Source organism: Mchenga conophoros, linkage group LG7 (assembly GCF_057382185.1).
Source record: "Mchenga conophoros isolate Kocher_MC1m ecotype Shallow Benthic linkage group LG7, M_conophoros_male_GT1.1, whole genome shotgun sequence".
Lineage (NCBI taxonomy): Eukaryota > Metazoa > Chordata > Actinopteri > Cichliformes > Cichlidae > Mchenga > Mchenga conophoros.
In genome coordinates, this window is record NC_140532.1 from 64,180,789 (window position 1) to 64,202,639 (window position 21,851).

Below are 21,851 nucleotides of genomic sequence, written 5' to 3' on the forward strand. Positions count from 1 at the left end.
CAGACTCGTGTAAAATCCAGAGCGTGTCCAACAGATGAGAAAAGGCCCCGGACAATACAGACGGCTCTGACCCTTCCTGTAGAGTGCAGTGGCGTTTTTATTGTCACTGTGTAATACAAGGCAACACCCTTCTTTTTAAAATCAGACTGACTGGTGATTGTATATATGCAGTTTCTTCATCCGGGTGACCATGGTAACTAAAGCTAATGCAGCAATGCTTCCAAAATAACTGGCCAAATAAGTCTTTGTAGGAGTGTTAAGATGGCTGCCAAGAGGCAATGTGTACATATAGGATTCTGGATCCTGATTTTTATGAGATTGTTTTCTATTTATTATGTAATAATGTGAAGCAGCGCGGTGTACACTACCGTTCATTTTAGGTCACCTGGAACAGAACCGTTCCCAGCGGTGCTGGAGTTAAAAGTTAAATAAGTGGTTCAGTAAATTGGACAAATGTTACAGCGTACTGCAACACCCTAACAGAAACTCCTTGGACTGTGTGTACTCCTGCATGTATACTGGCTGTTGTGAGTATTTTGTTACACGCTGTGTGCCACGGCCTGTTCAGGATGGATTTGAAGTACACGGAGTGTATCAGACAAATACAAACTTTGCCCTCTAGTGGAAGAAAGGAAACCACCTTCATTTATTTAATTTTTATTTATTTAATAAAACGTATTTAATTTATTTAATTTTGGGGGAAAAAAGAATTGACTGACCACAATAAAGCCTTCATGTTAAAAAAAAAAATACAAACAAAAAACATTGCACTGTTTACTTATGCTCCATTTAAGGTAGAATGAATATTTGAAAGTAAAGAAACTTTTTGCATCCACTGATTTCAAGCTTTTTTGTTCTCTCTTTTTTTTTTTTTTCATTTGGAGTGGGGTAAAAGTGTACATCTGGACATTGGCGAGCTCAGAGGCTTGGAATTCTTGCAGGCCTGCTGAGACTCTTGTTATCGCATGTATCAGTCCTCAGAGGAGCTGATTTCTTCACACTGAATCACAAAATCACAAGATTGCAAACTGAAGAACATGCTGACTAGCAGCGTGTCGCAGAGGGCCTCTGATCAGGACTACCGACTGAAAGAATAAATGTGACAGATTAAGATTAAAAAAAAAAAAAAAAAAAAAGACAGACAGACAGACAGAGGGGTTTCCATCTGTACTTTTTCCTTTGCAGTGAGACCTTAGCAGATCCACACTGGCAGCAACATGTTGATGACCTCAGATCTTCTGAACATCTGGCATAATAGAACATGACTCATGTGAAGTTCTCTAGAAACAGGGAGGAAGTGACACGGGGAGGTGGGAGGTGTGCCAGAAATGGAAGAACTGAAGTAAGTTTCAACAGTGTGGGAGGATGTGGGAGGAGGTGGGAGAGGTGGAGGAGTGGTAGACAGCTTTGAGAGCAGATCGGTAAATAAAAAGGTGAGTCAGTGTTCATATGATCAAACCTATGGTTATGACTCTGGTGCAGTTCAAAGACATAATTAAGGAAAAAAGTTCTGATGAACTTTTTTTCGTCTCTTTAAAGATAAGGGGCAAGAAAATTCATTTTATTCCCGGCAGACTCAAGTGATTCATGCAAAAACAAAAAGTGAGTCAATCACCTTATAGCTTCATGTTAAAATATTACAGCATAGTACAAAGAAAGATTTATAGAGGTGGAGTTATCTGATGCATGGACGCTAGTTTCAATCAGTAAAAAAAAGAAACAAAAATGCTAAGCTATGCCTGACTTGAAATTTTGATTCAGATCTGCCAATCAGGAAGCTCTACAGAGGTACGTCATTTCTTTATTATCCAGAAGGAGAAGGCAGAAGGTGTCGGCTATCCAGCAGTTCAACATGAACACAGTGACTCCATATCCATGCAGTTATCACTGAAGCCATTCAAAGCTCACACACCTGGCGCCAGTTTGTTCATACTGATGCTGTCACTACCTAAGTTTGCATTTGCACCATCTGTTTACAGGTAACGACAAAACAACAGCTCTCATTAGCAAAGCTAACTCGAAAGTTCGAGTTACGGATGGGTTTTCTTTTTCTCAGTGGTGGAGACACAGTCTTTTGTTCAATATTTATTAACAGGCACAAACAGGCACTTGTGTTTGTGCATTACACAGTTTATGAATGCATGCCTGAACACCAAACTGCTAACGACGGGCTCTAAAACAAACTAACCTAAACATGCAGACTTCAAAACGCTCAGGTCATATATCCTTATATCAGGTCTATGATGCAAACTCATATTAAAAGGTAAGAAATACTGTTACTGTGATGTTTTCATCCTTTTGACCATTTCAAGTGTTGGATGATTAAACCAAGCAGGACTCTCAGGCTTGGATTAGACTCACTGTACGACACTGTTCTCAACTAAATCGATTTTTGGAACGACATTGAATGACGTCTCAAACACATGAACTAAACCTTTTGAAAATTAACACAGAAAAAAACTGTTTTAGAAAAAAAATCTCTGCATTGACACAGTTACTATGGTAACTTATGCTGGACACATGACCAATGAAATCTCTCAGCACTGAGCCTGAAACAGAAAGTCTGGAGCCGTAAACAAGGTTGTGTTGTAGGTAGCACACTCATCTGGTCACCTTAACCTCCAGTGAAAAACCACCAAAACCTCAAATCAAAATCTTTTATGTGCAATTTGAAAGTCGCATTAAAACCCCTGCAGCTCTGCTGAAGCTGCGAGCCCTCCTGCTGCCTCAGTCGTTAGAGATAAGAACATAAAAAGTCTATCACAGCCATCTATAGTGAATCTTTTTTGTTTCCTGACTCCTCCGTTAATTAATAAAATTCACTCAAGTGAACATGATCTATAAGCAAAAGGCTTCCTCTATTCTCCAATCTAGTGTCAGGTCATCATTTGGCTCTGTTTCTCCTGGGTTAATGCATAAAACTAACAAAACATCACCATCTGTGGGAGATCACTGTCATTCTGCAGGTTAAAGTGCACCGTATCTATATTTTCCTTGATTTTAAATATGTGATATTTTCAATTGCAAATCGGATTTGTGAAAATGAAAATCCATCAGTAGATGTGGCATTTACATTGATGCATGCGCCAGCTGCGATGTAGGTGTTCAGCTGATGAGCTGAGAGGTGTTAGACTGCATAACTGCCTGGATGGATTGAAATTATTTATTTAAACCACGGAGGGAAAATGCTGCAGTGCAAGGTAAATTCATCCAACGAACCAAGGTGTGAGCTAAGTGAACTTTAAACTTTGCGGATCCTGGTCTTTACATTTTATCAAACAGTCAAACAAACTAAAAAGGAGAGAAACCTGAGGGTGTCTGGATTGTTCCCCTCATTTCCTGTTTTATTTTCTAACAGCTGTTTGTCTTCACCTTTAGTTATTTCTATTTCCGCCTCTTCTCCAACAGCGAATTACACACCTACACACCTACAGGTAAAACCCCCAGTTTCCCTTTCTTTCTTGCCAGGTCACCTTTGTACTTCTGGCAGTTAACACCTCTGGGCACATCTCCGGTTTTCCAGGTAAAGTTTTTCCTCTTTGTGGTTTGTTTGAGTGTTTCTCTGTTTAAATTTTTGCCTTTTGTGTTTACATTGTGCTGAACCCTGGACTGACATGAAGTTGGGGACTTTTTGGACCTAACTTTGCCATCTTGCAGTTGGATCTTCATCTCTGTACTGAATCCTGGCAAGAAGATAATATTGCATTACATTAAGAATGAAAATCCTCCTTTATCTCGCTTTATAAGTCAACGTTTATGTCAGGTAGCGACCAACGCTGCTTTTCTCAAGTCAGCAAGCTAAAAAAAAACCAAATATTTGTTTGCACAACAACAAGTACAGCCCCGCGTCACTAAACTGGCCCCTCCAAAGCTGGTCGCAGCTCATCATTCATGGTTTCACAACCAAAGCAGCACTACTTCAAACAGAAAGGACATAGTCACATTATGAAATATGTTTATGGGTAATAACATATTGTCTTATGCTTGGAGAAGGGATAGCCAGATAAAGAGATTAAAAAAAAAACAGAAGTACCTGTACCACACTTCTGTTTGCGGTATCAACATTTTGTCTGTGTGAGCAATAAAGTAGAAAAAAAAATTACCTTTCAAGGTCAACTGAGACTTCTCAGTGGTCTGGGCACTGCCAGGTCTGCTCACGCTGGCAGCTGCCATGACATCACAGCTCTGTAACACAATCACAAACACACAAAATATTACAGTATACTGTCACTGCCTTCCAATCAGGTGTGTGTTGGGTGATACAGCTCTTCTATGCAAAAAATATTGTGGTGGAGGCAGAATTTTACTGCATTAGATGGTAAATCTGGAGCAAGAGGTGGATGACATAGCTTGATTTATGTGCAGTGTCTTGAACGACAATCTTGAAAGCAACGCAAGCTGTCTCATATTATTTTAACGTCACCAGCAGAACATAACCCCTCCTTCAGACAGAAAAGCATAAAACTCCCACCACACTGCACCTCCAGTCCTTAAACACTCACTCCAGGGGAGTGATAAGTGACGTTGACTAAGCACATTTCGCAGCATTAGAGAGAAAGCTAGCTGGGATAACCTAATTCAACGGGGCAAAACATCATGACATGCAATCACGCATCACTTATAACTGCACAGTTACAAAACTCCCACAAGCAGAAGGGAATTCTGAGTCTTTTAAATGACTGGAGAGGTCGTATCACTACATTCACCGGCAGCAGAGTGAGACACGGGATGAACAGGATAAAGAAGCAGCAGAACACAGGTGGCGCTACCCCACCCACAGCAACAGGTACCAGGTGGTGATAGTAACGGGTGTTTTTCCTCAAGACATGACAATTTATGCCAAAACATCTGGAAGAAAACATCCAAATGGAGTTTGTTTCAAAGCAGCTGTGCAAACATTAAGGCCAATGAGCCCGACCGATGTTTACTTTAAAAACTGTGGCGTTAGATTCAAGTCAAAAGCAGGACTCAATGATTTCCACAGCCAAATATCCACCTTCTCTTAACACAGCAAAAAGCTTATTTATTGCTTTAGTTATTTTATTATTATATTATTTTTATGGTCACATTAAAACACTTAAAAACAGACTTTACACATACTTAACTCAGCAGTCAGCTCAGATATGTTAATGACCACCCAAGCATACTCACCGACTTGTTTCAGCATTTTCTAGTATAACGCTTCCCCCACTAACTGGCTCAGACTTCACTGCCATTCAGCTGTTCCCACAAAAAGGATCTCTTGCTACAGGTCTGCTGCTCTCTCCTGAACTCCACCTGGCAAAGGTAGTTCTACTGCTGTAAAGATCTGCTGAAGGGCCACTTTAACCACAAGCTACACCCTACAGCTCACCAAGCCTACAGAGCAAACAGGGCCTGCCGTCTCCAGCTCCAGTCCAAGATAGTGGAGGTGAATCTCAATTGAGGCAGCCCATTTTATCACTCTGTTTAGGGATTAGGAAAACTGCTTTTTGTAAGCACATGTACACACTCAGATTCCCCTCTATGCCACAAACAGAAATCAGTAGGACACTATATTCTGGCAGAAGCCACAAGACACTTTAAAACTATACAAAAGGGCCACTCATGCAAAAATAATATAGAGTGAGACATCTAGACTCTTGCTGGTTGAGTGTGCATACTTGTTCTCCACTCTGATCACACTGCCAGAAACACTAAATCAGAGCGCATTCACTGGGAATTCAGCTGTATTTAAACATATATATGAACTCAGACATCAGGAGGGAAGATCCACAGACCCAGTAAGGAGTCCTCTCATATCATTATCATGAATGAACAGCTTATACAGGCACATGTTTGCACAATTCATGGATGCTGTAATAATGTTCACTTACCCTGGTGTGATTACAAACCTTGTTCCACTATTGTAACTAAACCGGATTGTTTTCATGTACATGCAGATTGCAAGGGCTTTAACAACACTCAGGAAATTAAAGGGTGAATCACTATATTATTTATAGGCGAGATTACCTACCCCAAGTTGGAGCTTGTCTGAACTATTTTGTACACTCTGTGTGATCTGTAAGACACTAACTACTTATCACAACACTGGAGTACAAGGTATATAAAGCTGACTAAAGGTGCACTGAGTAGCCTGTCCTAATGAATTTACATTAAAGGCGTGAAGTTGTTCTCCCTGTAATATTAAGTAAAAGCTATGACTTTCATCAAACCCCATCAACATCACCTTGAGCAAAGTCAGAGCACCCTGCTGAATTTAAAGCACCGCAAATACAATGCAGATTAAGGCTGGACTCTGCTCTGAAGGTGTGCTTATACTGATCTGTACTATATGCATCAAGGAATTAAAATTAAAAATAAAACCCCGATTCTAACACTGCTCTGCGAAGGGGACCCTCGTTTTGAAGGTGACATGCTGCAGGCACTGCAACCGAAACCAAGACAAAACCCAGCCAGAGGTGACCTGGTCCGAGTCAGAGTGACTAACCGGGTGTTGGATTGCCAGAATATCCACCTGAGGTCTGTCTCAAGGCTGCAGATAAACAGACGAGAGCTACCAAAACAAAAAGCGCACAGCATCCTCCGTCAACCTTGTGAAAGAAGCTGGATGCTGCGCAGCGTTTCTTGGCCGCTGTGAGCTGTCTGAACTTCTCAAGAACCAAGAGAGGTTTAAATGATCCTGACAAACTATTTTATCGCTGCCGTATAAAATACCTTTGGCTGCTGCGCACATAATACAAACGCGGAAGGTGATCAAGGTTTGTATGCATCACCGTCAACGAGAGCAGACCAAAACGCTAACGCTTCTGGTCACGTTTGCAAAATAAAATCTCCTGTTTTGTTTTGTTTGGGTTTGTTTGCGTTGAGAGTGCGGAGACAATAAAACAGCAAATTAATCCTTTTATCAGCAAGTAGAAACTGTCGAAGGTGAGCTTCTTCTATTGAAAAACACAAATGTATTAGAGACTCACAATTTATACATTGATCTTTAAGAATCTGAATATTTCAGTCGAACTCTAGTCGCATTTATTTCGAAAGAAAAGCCAACACACTTCCGCTTTGACTCAACGAACTTCAGCTAGCTTACCTAAAAGAAGCTAATAGCTAGCCAGCGAGCTTCTTGGTGGGATTTTATAAAAGGACATGCGGATAAAACCCGTTCTAATCACCTGACAGCAAGTAAAGCCTCACCCACAGCCTCACGGCTCTCCTCATGCCATGGTACACGTATTGACACGATAACAGTTTAGGCTTATGTGTGATCCTGGACGTACCTTTTTCAGCTGTGCTCCGCCGCTGTCGCTAGTGAACTTTCATTTCCGCCTCAGTGACAGTATCACGTGACCTAGCGTTCTCATTGCACAAAGGATTGTGGGTCGTAAACAATAATAAACAGCCCACACAATTACCTTAAATCACCTTTAATATATATATATATATATATATATATATATATATATATATATATATATATATATATATATATATATATATATATATATACACACACATACATACGGCCTCTTGCTTTCTTACAAACCATGAAAAAATATTAAAATATGGAATGAGGAAAGCATGCCCCTACTTTTTAACAAATCTGTGTATCTCTATGTAGTTTACATCTTTATCTAAGCTCTGAATGATCCCTGGTTTGATCCCAGGAGGAGACACAAAACCCTAATCCTACTGCAAAAGTATGAAGTTTGTTCGAGGTCAAATGCTTAGCCAACCTTTGTACTCATGTCCCCCAAGGCCTAGTATGTTGTTATGAAGTTTGAAGACGATCCTTAACAAATTGTGGGTAATATAAAGCTTTTAGTACTTTCTACATTTGGTGGGTCCTTGACCATGACCCGATTTTTTACCAAAATTAAATCAGCTTCAGCTGTTTTTGGCATCTACCGTCTCCCAAAATTGAACACAATATCTTGAAAGTGCATGAAAAGTTATAAGTTTGAAAATTTTATTTTCTGTACATTACCCCAACTCCCACTCTCCTCCTTCGACTGTAAATATCCTGATTGATTAACAAACTGTTTAAACCTGTACTGTTTAAGTTTGCACTTTGAGTCCACCTGCTTTCACTTGCATTCATGACAGATGGTAAGTGCATTTGAAAGGTCTTGAGAACCAGCTAACGGGAGCAGTACGTATCTGCGCAAGTGGGAATTTGTAACTGTGTCCTCCAGCAGCAGGCAGCAAGTGAGCAGGTGATTTTAGTGTTGAACAGGCTGTATTCCTATCAGATGGCAAATGTTAATCCACAAAAGAACCTCCAGAGAAGAGGAACCTGATGGGAATGTTGGAATATGCATCTAGGATCTACGACAAGGAGAGGAGATGAGGCTAAGTAACTCAGATGGCTTTATTTGAAAACAATAGCCTGAACAAGTAACGGGGTATACTACAAACAAAATTCAACAGCGCCAGTCTTTCTTTGTGTTAGCTGCCTCGACAAAACCCTACCTCAGTCGGAGATAACAAGTATCATGATGGAAGTTATAAACTTTCTGTTGAACTTCGCTTTCTGCTTCAGATTCTGTGCACACTCACATAAGAAGAGGCAGTCTGCGGTTCTTGTGATTCGGTGAACTTATATAAATGAAGGCCTCTTAATCACACGTTGACGTGGCGGCGTCCTAGCAGCAACTTTGATTACAGCAGGAATGGTCACATCAGGAAGAGCTTTACAAATTGATTGCAGCTGAGTCACCACCTCACTTTGCTGTCCACATTCAGAAAGCACGAATGTACAAATTTAAATAAAGAAACCTTAAACAGTCATTTATTCCAATAATATCAGCATGATGTATATGCATAGTAGCATAACTCAGGTTTGGTGTACACAGAATAATATGTATTGCTGAAGTGAAACATCAGGCATGTGCAGCTTTGCCTCACGGATGAATTCTCAGCCCAGTCATAAATGCAAAAGTGTAGGAATATCTGCTAGACTGCCTTCACTCAGTCAGTGAAGCTGCAGGAAAACTCTCCGCTCTGATGTTGGTGGTGACTGTGACGGGCGATGCTGACGGTTAACGCGGAGGCTGACGTAGTGGTCGTGAAAGTAAGTGGCCACAGCTAGAGGAGGGCCCAGCAGCAGGAACAGCCACACTAAACCGTTGCCATAGTTTCCCTGGAAATAGTTTCGGAGGAATACTGCGACCAAGAGCTGCAAGAAGAAGACATAGTGTCAGCTCAAGGCACGCCCCGATTATAATAACACAGTGCATTGTGTTAGGTGTGGAAGGCCAAAAACAATAAAGTGGATCAGGTTTAATTATTAGGACTAAGATTTCAGTGTGTAATCTATGTCTCCATTTAAAGCCTTTTTGCATTTGTTAACACTGTTAAATAAAAGAGCATAAAATTCATCCATGAATGATAAAGTTGGATCCCCATACAGCAGCAGCTGCCACCAGTGCAATAATCTCACCTCAAACACCATCATGAGAAAGATCCACAGACGGCAGCTATGCAGTGGCAGAGCAATCATATACTGTGTAGGAGAGAGAAGAGAACCATCACGGCTCATTAGTACTGGTGTTTATCCAGAGGTACCAGCTTAATTTTATTGTATAGAAGTGGGCTGCAATTCAATCCTAATCTCTAATCTCTTTTCCTTTTCCCCAGTGGGAGAAAAAAATCACGAAGTCAAGAAAAAATGTGAAGTCTGACTCAACTCCAGAAACCAAACTACCTAATAAAGCGACGGTGGATGTCACTGACGTGGGTCAGCTGTGGTGAAACTACAATGTCCCACTGATGGACTACAAAGACTCATCTCACACTGACTGCTCTGTTTCATGCAGCTTGTAGGTTATAAACAAGGTCATAAATCTCACTTAATTACCAGACAGAGGAACAGAGGAATAAAGATATATAATAATATACAATAAGAATGGTAGGATACAGTAATTTACAGTAGTATACAATAGCATAATGCAAATATAATATCAAACAATTCAAACAAAGTGACGATATAACTATTCCAGTAAAATAAATAACATAACAATCAGTGCAGGTGCTTATAAAAAAAGTGACATAGTATTGTGCAATGAATAAAAAGAGAGTAGCAGCGTATAATGGAATGAAACAAACATTCAATAACATACTGTTAAGTAATATTGCACAATCTGAATGAGAATAAAATAACATTGATATTAATCTTAAGAAATGTCACCCGTTTAAAAAAAGTCTTTCAGCGTCTGTCACTGATGTAAAGTCAGTTCATTCAGAAATAGTTTTACAGCGAAAACTTAACCAAAGTGTGAAAACAGATATTTTTAAATCTGAAAACACGAGTTCAGAGAGTCTAAAATAGTTCCACATTTACTTTTAGCTTCACATGGGACACAAACCAAAGTTTCTGGGGCTAAAGATCAATGTTTGGTCCTTGAAAGGTCACCTGCAATCTTGGAGTATATGAGATCGTTCAGAGGTAACTTCTGGGTCTGAAATGGGAAGAAATGCAGAAGTTCCTTAAACCTGCATTCTGGTTAATGACCAGCAGGGTTGGCCCTTGGATGTTGATTCACCTTTACAGTGTCTCTGGCCAGTTCTACACAAACTTAGTCTGAACGTTATTAGATTGCTGTAACTTATGCTGGATTCCCCGTTTATTAAATGCTAGATTTGTGGGACTAAATTCAATAAAGCCAAGGCCCTGACATTCAAGCCTTACACTCTATAGTTGCAACGATGGTCCTCTAGCACCTTAAATATGATACTGTAGACCAGTAAGGTAAGAATCAGATACTGCCATAAGCAAGGGTGCAATGTATCCTGTGCCAAAGGAGATAAGGAAGCATTGATAGTTCCTTTCCAAAGATGCCAGAAGAGTGGACTGTACCTCACAAAGCGCAGCAGACATCAGGAAAACCAGCAACTCGGCATGTGATGGGGAAACATTCCTCTCCACCAGACGAGTGTAAATGTGTCTTTTTATGCATAAAAAGAAAAACATGTAAGCAAAAAAAACAACCCATGTCAAACATTCAAGCACACAGACCAAAAAATGTTGATAATACCTGTGACACCACCTCTGAAAGGGAATATTCCAGTTCTTCCAGAAAGCAATCAAAGTTGTAGCGTTCCTGTAGATAAAATATAAACTGCATTAATTCTGAGATGCAAAATTAACACAAATTACAGTAAATGTTCTGTACAACTGACCACCAGTCTCCATAAAAATGGCGATCACCAAAGCGCAGCAGTTCTGCACAGAAGTTCAGGTATGAATGAGTCAAAAAGAAGAAGAGGAGCCACAGGAAGTGGGTCGGTGCCTGACAAGAAAGTATGTGTTAGCAATGCCAATATGCCACACATACAAACTCTTATCTCTAAGTATCATGGACCAAGGACAAAAGAAATCACTAACCACCAGCCCCACGAGGTGCTCCACCCTCGTAGTGATGGCCATGCTCTGGATAAAAGTATACAAATAGAAAGAAGGGTGGATTCAGCAAGGGTGGGAGCTGCCCTTGTTTTAATGAGCACACTTCAGAAGATCATGTTTCACTTACAGAGAATGAGATTTCTGATCTCTGGAAGATGGGTTCAATCCACTAGAATGAAACAAAGGATTCTAGAATCATGAAATTCAACTTGGTTCTTGAAGATAATAGTCATCGATTTCCATGACTCCCTACTCCATGAAATACCAGCTGAAGATTTTACCCATTTATAGACAGGACATTAAAATCACTGAGAGGTGAATCAAATGCACTGAAGTCACTTTGATTCAAATAATGCTACAATAATGGCACAGCATGTCCAACCACACCAATGAGGAACGGGTTGAGGAACACGATAAAGAGTCATGACGCAGTTTTCTAAACTCCCGAGGTCATAGCCCAGTGCCTGCTTGACGCCCTGTGCACAAAGGCTCGTGAGTCCAACGAGTGGACTGTAAATGCTACAGTGATCAATGCTCTTCATGTGTGCATTTTTATGTACGTGTTGAGAGGTTATAGCCAGGAAATAACTTCTTGGTGTTATATTAAAGTATGAGGACACATTTTAGGACACATAACAAAACATGTATCAGCAGAGTACATTCAATAGCATCTGTCATCATCAGTGCTGCTCCTAATTCACACATACCCCCCAAATCAACCTCCAGAGTGAAACATGCTCTCACAGCCGTGCAGTGCCAGACTCCCTGAAAGGTCTGCACATAAATGCAGTGATACTAAGCTACTGTATAACAAAGAAAGGACTTCAGCGATCTGCTGTACCTGCTGCACAATGCCAACCATGATCTGGACAACCACCACCTAAAAACAGAAAATTATGTTTAATTATCCCATGTAGTGTGTGCACAATAATTTTACATTTTGTTGAAAAAAAAAATACATTAAAAAAAAAGACAAATATTCAACACATGTGATTTAATGTGGCATACAAAACAAATCTTAGATGTCGGGACTTTAAAATGTAGTAGCTAAGTCCTTACGTTTCAAATTCTCTCCAACAATAGAGAATTTAACAGGAGAAAAGACAGAGGAGACAGGAACAAGGAGCAGCAGAGACTACAATACAATCAAATGAAAAAGAAATAACGAAACAACAAGGATTTATATCAGGAGCAGTCACACTGACATTAGCGGGGACAGAAAATCCCCTGTGCAGTGTCAAAGTATTACAAATACAATACTTCTGGTTAAAGGTTCAAAGATAATCTGATTAAAGGGCCTGAAGCTATCCAAGAAAAAGGTTTGTTAGCGCTCGTTTTGTTACCATGCCAACAGAGGATGAAGAACGCCACGGAGCGCTCAAGTCTAGACTTGTAAAGAGAAAACTGAGTCATCCATATCAGCGCTATTAATCCTTTTTACTTTTTCTATTCTCCTCTCTCATAGAACAATACTGTGTAAAAATAATGACACCAGTGTTCAGCTCACCATTTCTATCAGTCTGTGAAGCAGCTTATTAATGCGGACGTTAGGACAGCAGGGGAAGCCCCTCTGGAAGCAGAGAGTGGGGGCGAGGAGGAAATAATAGAGCTCTGAGAAAATAAAGACAGAGTTAAAAATGCTGAAACATCACTTTGAGTCACTATAAAGAAATGAAGCAGCTGTTACCTCTGAATGTCAGATGCTCATTGTGGTGTTTCTGTGATGCAGGTCCATTCTGATCTTTCTCTAAAAATAAAACAGAAGCAAAAAGCTGCAGCAGCTGCTGTTCTTCTGAGATGGGGTCAATGAAAAGTTTAGAGTTGCACAGATACCTAAATGAGCCAGACGATACCAACGATTTGTTTCCTGGTAGGAATAAAGCTTCATCCCCAGAATAGTGAAGAACAAGAGAGAGAAAAATGCTCCACCTGGTGGACAAAGCATAAACGTGCTTTTCAGACAATGAGACACATACACATGGAAGTCCTGGAGTCCAACAAATCTGCAGTACCAGTGCGATGCTGTCACGTCATCCTCTCCCCTCACCCAAACCGGTCACGGCAGGTTTGGTTCTGCCACAGGTCTCCTTCCTAATAAAGGGAGGTTTTCCTTCCCACTGTTGCCAAAGCACTTGGTCATAGAGTGGTCAAATGATTGTTGGGGTTTTCTCTGTTTTATTTGTATTTTTGTGTGGCTTATAAAGTGCTTTGAGGCAACTGTTTTGATTTTGTGCTATATAAATAAAACTGAATTGGATTAAACTGAATGTCAACATGGATCAAAATCTGACCTGAATCTGTTTCCTGGTATACTTAATGAAGTGGCCAATGACTGTATTTTATAAGGGAACTCAAATCTATCGGTCTGGATTACAGTAAATATGATGCAGGTTTGAAGTTACCTGTTGACATTGCAGGCTCGTGTACGATGACAGCAGGAGGAAATAGAACCAGCAGCCCCAGATTAGTAAGGTGTAAACGATGTGCGTTGGAGAGAGACAGCATTGCCTGACAAACAAAGATTTGTTATTTTTTCTGTGTCAAAAAGTCCCTCTCTGGAAAGATACATCCTTTCACATCTAAAAGAGAAAATAATAAGCTCTCACCTTTTCCTGGGACCTCTCCAGAAGCAAAGCTATCAGAGCAAACGTGTTGGCAGCTGGGAAAATAAGAAATTTATTCATTCACAACAACAAGTGTGCTGCTGGAGACACCTATTCTCTCTACTCTAAAGTAATCCTGTATCATTCATGATGTGTTGTTTCTCTGCCACAGTCCTACGGATACCAATGGTTCTCACCCAGAATGAGGATGACTGACGGCCAGTTGCAGTTGTCCTCAATCAGATGTCCCAAAACCTTTTTGACATCTATCAAAAATCCATGTCTGTTATGAAGAGGAAAAAAGTAAGCTTTAGTAAACAGTAAACAGAGAGCAGGGATGTATTTAAACTGGAAAAAATACTGTAATGAATAGAAATTCTTGGTTTTTAGACCAAGAGGTTTTAATATGTTCATGTGACACATTCAGTGTGGCGTTTCTCCTCACAAATTATCATCCAAAAGTCTTCTAGATTCAGAGTGTGTTGTGCTGTTGTGAAGCGCAGTGCTCGTGCTTTTCTTCCACTAAATGTGCCCGCAGAGTCCCAGCATATAGATTTTACACTGGAGTAAAGCATGGGAGGTTTACTAAACATGAAACTTTAATGGTTTACAAAAAAGCAAGTGTGTTTGTAGGTGAAGGGTCTGTTTTATAGATGGATGTGAAGTCCACCAAATCTGAAAATTCAAACCAAAAAAAGGACAGAAGCCATTTATACTCACTGTATGAAATTCTCCAAGAACAGGTGAGCATGAGTCAGGACCTTAAAAATCAGAATGACAGCGTTTTTATAACTCAACTAAATCTTAAATGTATTTCCACAAATGATAAGGCAGGGCTGAGAAACTAACCAGCAGGATGATGATCCAGTTGAGGATGCCTCTGTATCCGGTAAAGCTGCTGTTAGAGCTCAGCAGAGAGTCTTGGATGCTGTGGCAGCTGCACAAAAACACATTTTCATCTTCATCAGGCTTATTTTTTTTTGTTTTTTCCTGTAAATATTATCCTGTCAGCTCTAATATGACTGCATCGCAAAAACATTCCAGGTCTCCTCCAGTGGTAAACAAATGGAAAACCACTCAGCTGATGGTTTTTTGTTGGTTATACGAGGCCCTGGGATATAAAGAAACTAAACATGTCTACATCTGATTGTGTGTTTAATATATTTTAGCCCAAATTCAGAGGATTTTAAATTAAAAGTGACACTCAAGAGTCTGAAGATGGTTTACTATTCATTAACTGTTAATTTTGTAATGATGGTGCTGAATAAGTATTTAACGGGATGATCTCTGTGTAGTTATGAAACAGGGTGTTTTGGCTCTACAATGGGCCACAAAGACCACACGGTACGAAAACACAATGTCAGAGAGGTCGGTGTAGTTGTTATCCACCACCAAAGTTCAAGGATTCAAGGATGCCAGTGTTCACATTTTGGACCAAGAAGACAGATGGTTCAACCGATCACCTTCTTTTGAAGCTTTTAAGACGTAGGAGAGGGTTTTTGAAGCTGTGTGTGAGATTAGAGCTTCAGAATTAGATGGCCACGCCTGCTGTAACGTGTGTCGTTACTTGTTCACCAAGATGTCAAGTATTATTCCTCATCTACGTTTCACGCTATCCTCCTGAACAGTTATTTCTGCACAATGACAGCCAGGTCTGATGGGTTCTGTGAGTTTTTATTATATGATGCCTTACACGTATATAAATCAATGCATTCATAATTTTTTATTTGTGCTTTTTATTATTTGAGTAAAATATGTGAACATTTCATCTGCTGGTGAGGTCATACATCTGCCACATGGAGACACGAGGAAAGCAGCAGAGAGCTTACCAGAGCAAAGATGCGTAGGGGTGTTCTTCTTCACTGGTTAGATCAAATGTAGAAAAGGAAGTGCTATCACAGAGGCTTATACCGTCTTCTTCGACTGAGGAGGAGGAGAACCTCTTCCTCATCGAAGCCATCTTTAACTCCAAGGATCAGTCCACCGAGGTGGAGGTTACAGATGTTTGAGTCCACTTTAAGAGTCAGAAAACAGATTTATTTAACTCTCACAAATAACATTCTCTTATTAGATATTTGATTTGAAATATTAAGATGATCAAAGAATAAACATAAATATTACATAGTGTCATATTTTTATCTGAATTTCATGCAAGAAATAAAGTGTAGACCAAACTCCGCAAATTCCTATTTACTGACACAAGATTGACTCCAGAATTTTGCACAGTTGTTTACTGTACTTGTTAAAATTTTCTGCAATGATTTATTGTCTTTCTAATCTTTGCCATGTTGAGACAATGAGGCTGTAGGTTGTGCAGAAAATACGAGCGCATCATCAGATCATTTAAATGCAAACTGCATCTTAGAAAATAATTCCAACCAAATCGCTGTAGTGGATTACCACTTTGGTGTTTTATCGCTTGTATACGCGGGTGAACATTAAGTAAGATAAAGTTTTAGCCTTTACCCGAGCTTTAAGTTCAATTTGTGAAAATTCGGCAAGCATACAAATTATTATTAAGCCATTTAGTTCATGAGAAATTAGACTTTAGATGTCCTTTCTACCTCAAACGACCCGTTGTCGCAGGCATCTTATGCTTAAAAGCCAAGAGGTTACATTTTTGTGTTGCTGCTTGTCGATAAAATGTACGCCGAATGAAATAGCTGCCCGAAATACATTAGTCAGTCTAACCAACTCGTTTTACAACCACTGTAACACCGGGTGCTAACAAGTCAAACTTTTAATTTCCGCATTTCCTAAAGAAGCTCGGTGTGACCTTCTGAAGCGAAAGAAAAACGTCCTACCGCGTCATCCTCCGCGTGCAGCATCCTTCTAACCAGGTCCACATCTCAGAGCATCCGCCGCCTGTCAGCTGACTGCCCGACACAGAGCTTCTCTGACCTCTGAGCCCTCTGAGGACTGAGGAGGTGCTATTCGGTGTGAAGCCACGAGATCCTTTTATTGTGAAACATTCAAAATAAAAGCCCACTTAAAGTAAAAAAGACTTTAATTTCTGAGATGCCAAAATAAAGGCCTGTAGTCTGATTGATTAATTGTCATTTTGGTGCCTTATACGGAAGCCCGTGGTTTATATACATATGTCATTTATTGTTCCTCCAGTATCCAATTCATATTTTGCACACAGTAAATGTCACAACAGCAGATTTAAAGTATTAATAGATTCATAAGATAAACATTTTACATAAAACAATGTTTACAGAAATTGTTACGCTTTAAAACATTCATTTCTTTTGTACCATAAAGGGATTGTAAACAAACGATTAACTTTGTGCATAAAAATCAAAGAGTTGTCTGGGAATAAAGCCTTCAACTGATTTAAGTTTAAAGGTGTAAAATAAAAAGCGGGGAAATAGAAAGCAGGGTTCCCAAATGAGTTTTCTCCCAAATGACTTGAAGAAAACTCCTGCCAACCAAACATTACTATGTTTTAAGTCAGATAACTAAATGTGTAACTGTTAATACTGAAACTGCTCATTTCGATCATTACTGAGGAAATAATTGATGCAATTTATATGAAAAAAGTTATACGTTTTTCCCTTCATCCACTCAGCACCCAAAGAACTGTACGCCTTCACTTATATATTCCGACTCTTTAGACCTAATTAATTACATTTAACCTTGATTAAATATATCATTTTAAAAACAGCTACATCTGGTATTAAAACCACATATTTATTCACAGGCTGCAGATGCAGGTTAGTTATCACAAGCCCAGAAAAACTGAAATAAGGACACTTCATGAAAAAAGATAATTTCCTTTAGAAAATATTTATTTAAAAAAGGAACATTTAAGGAAAAATAACAGTTTAAAGTGTTACACTGACAGCAAAAAAGATCAATATGCATTTGGCTCAAACTCCAAATTAAGCAATGATCTCGCAAACTCATTGAATTTTACATTTCTAGTGACTGAGACTCAATTTATTTATTATGACCAGAAAACACAACCCACATTTTAATGGATCGGATCTCAGTGATCCTGCCAGCCTGCAGGGAGGACACAGCAAAGCCATTTCTGGATGTGAAGATCAAGCTGGTGTGGAGGAAGGTCCTTTAGTTGATGATCAGTACGTCGTTCTGGATCTCGTGGCTCAGCTGGGTTTGGAGGTCACTCAGCTTCTTCTTCAGGACAGCCAGCGCTGACATGACAATGGTCTCTGGCCGCAGGGAGCCGCATGACTCCACGTTGTAATAGAACCTGTGCAGGGAGAAATGTGAGCCGAGCTGCGTGCAAAGTTTCCTTATAAAAGTCAAAGTCATTCAACTTCAGAATTTAGTCTGAAACTTCCTGGATTGCATTCAGAGCCTAAAACACATGCACGGTACTGAACGTGCTAATCTTTGCTTGTGTCTGGAGTTCATTTCAAGCTCGTTTTGGTAGACCAAGCAAAAATAAGAGAAGGTAAGCGATCACAGCCATCTCATGCTTCTTTATTGACAGTAGATTCTGGCCATGTCCAAAAGCCTGTGTATTGATGTCTTTGTGAATATTTAGGGTGGAAATATGCAACACTCCTCATAGGCTTGCCTCAGGACATTTTCATGCAGTGGGAAACACTAGTGTGAATGTTCGATTCAAATAATTCAGGAAACTTGTTTGGTTTCAGGGATCAAAACAGACCTAGATCCTTCTGGCTAAGGTCAGGTAATGCAAATCCCAGTGGGCAGAATAATAAAGATGAGAAAACATCATGAAGCTCTTTGCTAACCGTTCCGGTTTCCCGTTGGGGTCGTAAGGGGCCTGAAACTCGTCCTCTTCGATCTCTGAGTACTCGCTCTTCGGCCTGGGAATCAGTGCATTGGGTGTCAGTATTTTTATGATAATTATTCGTTAACAATGTAGTTTTTAGATGAGCCAAACTGGGAGGAAAACCTACCACTCCTCGGGTCGTGGATAAACTGTGTGTCTCAGTGCATTGTCGGGGTCATACTCGAAGGAGACCCCCGCTGTTGGGTTCCACTTGGCGTGTTCCTTCCCAAAACCTTTCTTAGCGTAAGCTCTGAGCCGAAGTTCCTGACCTTTACGGAGCTTCACCAGCAAAATGTCTGCGTGGTATCAGAGCACAAGAAACATTTATGAAGTGATGTGAAAACAGACACCAGGCAGAGACCTCAGCAGTCGGTATGTACTCGTGAATACAGCTTTACCATCTTGCTCGACGTAGTCGTTGGGATCGTTGTCTCGACTCCTGGAAGTCACCTAGAAAACCACAATGCACCACAGTCAACTTCACCTCTGCTTCCAGTCCACTAACGATCCTAGAAAAAGGAGAAAAGCCTCACCGGGATGACTCTGGGGTTGTTAGACAACAGGTCACGCGAGGTCACGTGACGCGTCTGGTCCTCGTTACATCGAACATCCAGGGTGAGCTCCACAGAGCACTCCTGACAGAAATCCTCACAGGTGCAGTCCTGCAGGAGAATTTGACGTTGTGGTGTTAAAGCCGGCGCCCGCATTCAAAAGTTAGGAAGCTCTTGGCTTTGTTCACAATCTGATATCATGTATCGTTCACACCAGGGAACCATCAGGTTAATGACCAGTCTGAGTCTGTTTATGTTGTCACAGGCAGCTGACAAATCGTGTGTAGAAACCACAAATGTCTGAAAATTAGGAACAGCATCTCTGAGTCTCACGAGCAGGAATGGCACTCTAATCTGGCAGGAGGAGTTTTTGCAGGAAACAAGAGAGAGGTGTCCCCTGAACAGCAAGCGTGGCAACACAGATAAGCTTTTAAAAATACGTTGGAGAAACAAGGATAAATTGAAACTGTGGTTGGCTGTGCTACAAATGTCTGCTTACCCTGGAATACTGCATTTTGTCCACGATGTCGTCGCTGGTGAGTGGTATGAGCCCTGAAGATACAGGAAACACTCAGGTTTTTACAGCAGCCTTCTTTGATCTCTCGCACTACCACAGGTATTACACACGCTCTCATACATACCCACTCTGTGGGCGATAAACTCATCGTGCAGTACAGACGAATTGGCGTCGATCTGGATCCAGTCGATGGCTGGAAATGAAGCAATGCAGTGCAAGTCAGTCATTTAGGCTTGCAGAGGTGGGTTTGATACTGAACGCTTTCCCCAGAGTTCTGGTGAAGCTACACAACTTTATCCAACACAATATCCGTTTTGTTTTGCTCTCCATATCATAACAGCAGCTGAGACTTGACTGCTTACTTATATAACTGTACAGAGGACCCCATCAGAACTTGGCGATGTTAAGCAACGACACACACACACACACACACACACACACACACAAAGCTACTGTACCTATTGTAGGAACCTCCGACATAAAGACACGGCGGAGGGAGTTTGCAACCCTGAAAAAGAGAAGAAGAAAAAAAATGGTTTCAGATGAATAACACACCGTTAAAGTCCCCCTTAAACTCCAGACTGTGCTTTCAGGTTTTTATGTGTGCTTCATAGAACGAATTCTAATAGTCCAAGATCACCTGAAATCTGCAACTGAGAGGGCTGAATTATACAAACATTTAAAAGGGCTTCCAGTGACGAACGATGAACGATGATTAATAAGTCAACTAGCAAAATACCAAACTATTACTGATGCTGATTACTGATCAAAGTTTTGTTTTTTGTTTTTAATCAAAGAGGCATTCCTTAGTCATAACATCAGCAAACTCTGTATTTTCAGATTTTGGACTGTTCAGACATTAAAAAAAATTGCACTCCACATTTTCACGTTGTGATGTCACAGAGGCGTTAAGATTTTTATCTGGAATGACTATAATGGACAAGCTTAGAATTGATGGATAGCTAGATTTGAATTATGAGGGACATTGAAGACTGAGTAATATGGAGACAAAGTTAGAGAGGGAAAGCTGATCTGCTGTGGCCAAACAGTCACTGAAGTGAGAAAATAATCAGGAGACTAATTAAAGAAAGGAAATATTCTTCTAGCGAGAAACAGCTGATTTTTTTTATGATTGATTGCCTAATCAATGAAATGTTTCTTTTAATTATCAGACAAAACACATTTTACAGAATTGCAAGACAAAGAAAACTAAATTTTAAGATAGTGTCCAATGAAGTTTCCTCAGCTTTAATTGGTGTGTTGTTAGACTGCCAGTTAAACCTGGTAATCTAACAAAGGAAAGGCAGGAAAATACTTTAATCTTTAGGAATTTTCATTTCCTTATTTAAAAAAAAAAAAGATTAGAGAAAAATGTACATTTTAATCAACGCTGGAAAATATAAAAAACTAATGGAATAAATGTTACTGTGCAGTAAACTAGCCCATTTGACTTCTACTTATATTTCTTTATTTTTACAGCGTATGTATTTACTTATTGGTTATTTGTATATGAAACTTTGTCCTAAATGGTAATTCATTCACAGTAGACTAAAGACCCGTTTAAAAACATGACCTAACTAATGTGAAGCACCTGCGTTTACTTCCACATTCAGCTAGCTTAACATACACTTAAATAATAATTATATTGTATATTAAATATTAGTTATACGAGTTAAACGAAAGCAGCTTTACACTGTTACTCGGCGTGTGTTTTGGTGCTGAGAATAATGGCCGCCCTCGTCCTCCTCACACACTGCACAAGGGAAAATATACTCGTACTTACGCCAAATCCGTGTTTTCGATGACAAACTTGACATTTTCATCTGTCAGCTCTGTAATCTTTACCGTTGGCTGGTTAGCATACGGCATTACTGAAGCTAAATGAAGCTAAACTAGACGTTTCACTATCAACACACTTCACACTACCGCTGCTTCTGCTTGAAGACCTCCACGGAAATATTTACGAGGCGCTGATTGGCCTCGAGATGTAAACGCGTACAGTGATTGGGTCAAAAGAGGCTCGAAGGCG

At 40.1% G+C, this 21,851-nt stretch overlaps 3 protein-coding genes across 7 annotated transcripts in view; all 3 read right to left on the reverse strand.

Annotated features, from left to right (window-relative positions):
* Window positions 1-7,322, reverse strand: part of wwp2 (WW domain containing E3 ubiquitin protein ligase 2) — a 61,019-nt gene extending 53,697 nt beyond the window's left edge. For 3 of the 4 annotated variants that reach the window (XM_085280758.1, XM_085280759.1, XM_085280756.1), the window contains exons 1-2: window positions 7,257-7,322; window positions 4,104-4,185 (exon numbers count right to left, since the gene is read on the reverse strand). In XM_085280758.1, the coding sequence (XP_085136884.1) occupies window positions 4,104-4,173 (70 nt within the window). In that variant the 5' untranslated portion in view covers window positions 4,174-4,185; window positions 7,257-7,322. Of the gene's footprint in view, window positions 1-4,103; window positions 4,186-6,469; window positions 6,490-7,256 lie in introns of those variants that run through there. The other variant, XM_085280757.1, reaches the window with a different exon arrangement.
* Window positions 7,323-8,739: 1,417 nt separating this feature from the next.
* LOC146571513 (diacylglycerol O-acyltransferase 1-like) lies at window positions 8,740-16,927 on the reverse strand. 2 transcript variants are annotated; one of them, XM_085281300.1, is made up of 18 exons: window positions 16,788-16,927; window positions 15,813-15,997; window positions 14,833-14,920; window positions 14,704-14,744; window positions 14,181-14,266; window positions 13,987-14,039; window positions 13,783-13,888; window positions 13,214-13,309; window positions 13,068-13,127; window positions 12,888-12,991; window positions 12,222-12,260; window positions 11,508-11,549; window positions 11,363-11,407; window positions 11,158-11,267; window positions 11,013-11,078; window positions 10,835-10,922; window positions 9,419-9,481; window positions 8,740-9,154 (listed from the first exon to the last, which is right to left on the reverse strand). In XM_085281300.1, the coding sequence occupies exons 2-18, from the start codon at window positions 15,941-15,943 to the stop codon at window positions 8,951-8,953; spliced, it is 1,422 nt and encodes a 473-aa protein (XP_085137426.1). In that variant the 5' UTR covers window positions 15,944-15,997; window positions 16,788-16,927; the 3' UTR covers window positions 8,740-8,950. The 2 variants fall into 2 exon arrangements, with proteins under 2 accessions (XP_085137426.1, XP_085137427.1); XM_085281301.1 differs by lacking the exon at window positions 16,788-16,927 and adding an exon at window positions 16,548-16,685.
* An 826-nt stretch (window positions 16,928-17,753) lies between these two features.
* polr2c (RNA polymerase II subunit C) lies at window positions 17,754-21,806 on the reverse strand. The gene is made up of 9 exons (XM_085280761.1): window positions 21,606-21,806; window positions 20,281-20,330; window positions 19,947-20,015; window positions 19,805-19,857; window positions 19,288-19,416; window positions 19,153-19,204; window positions 18,882-19,050; window positions 18,714-18,788; window positions 17,754-18,202 (listed from the first exon to the last, which is right to left on the reverse strand). Exons 1-9 carry the CDS (start codon window positions 21,689-21,691, stop codon window positions 18,058-18,060), a joined length of 828 nt encoding a protein of 275 aa, XP_085136887.1. The 5' UTR covers window positions 21,692-21,806; the 3' UTR covers window positions 17,754-18,057.
* Between the last annotated feature and the right edge of the window lie 45 nt (window positions 21,807-21,851).

Coding starts and splice junctions, on each gene's coding strand:
- LOC146571513 (XM_085281300.1), bottom strand. CDS start 15,943: ATGGCTTCGATGAGGAAGAGGTTCTCCTCCTCCTCAGTCGAAGAAGAC. Junction 11,408..11,507: donor GATCAGAAATCTCATTCTCT/GTAAGTGAAACA, acceptor ACTTTTATCCAG/AGCATGGCCATCACTACGAG. Junction 11,079..11,157: donor CATTTTTATGGAGACTGGTG/GTCAGTTGTACA, acceptor TTTTATCTACAG/GAACGCTACAACTTTGATTG.
- polr2c (XM_085280761.1), bottom strand. CDS start 21,691: ATGCCGTATGCTAACCAGCCAACGGTAAAGATTACAGAGCTGACAGAT. Junction 19,205..19,287: donor ACAACCCCAGAGTCATCCCG/GTGAGGCTTTTC, acceptor GTGGTTTTCTAG/GTGACTTCCAGGAGTCGAGA. Junction 19,051..19,152: donor CGACTACGTCGAGCAAGATG/GTAAAGCTGTAT, acceptor GATACCACGCAG/ACATTTTGCTGGTGAAGCTC.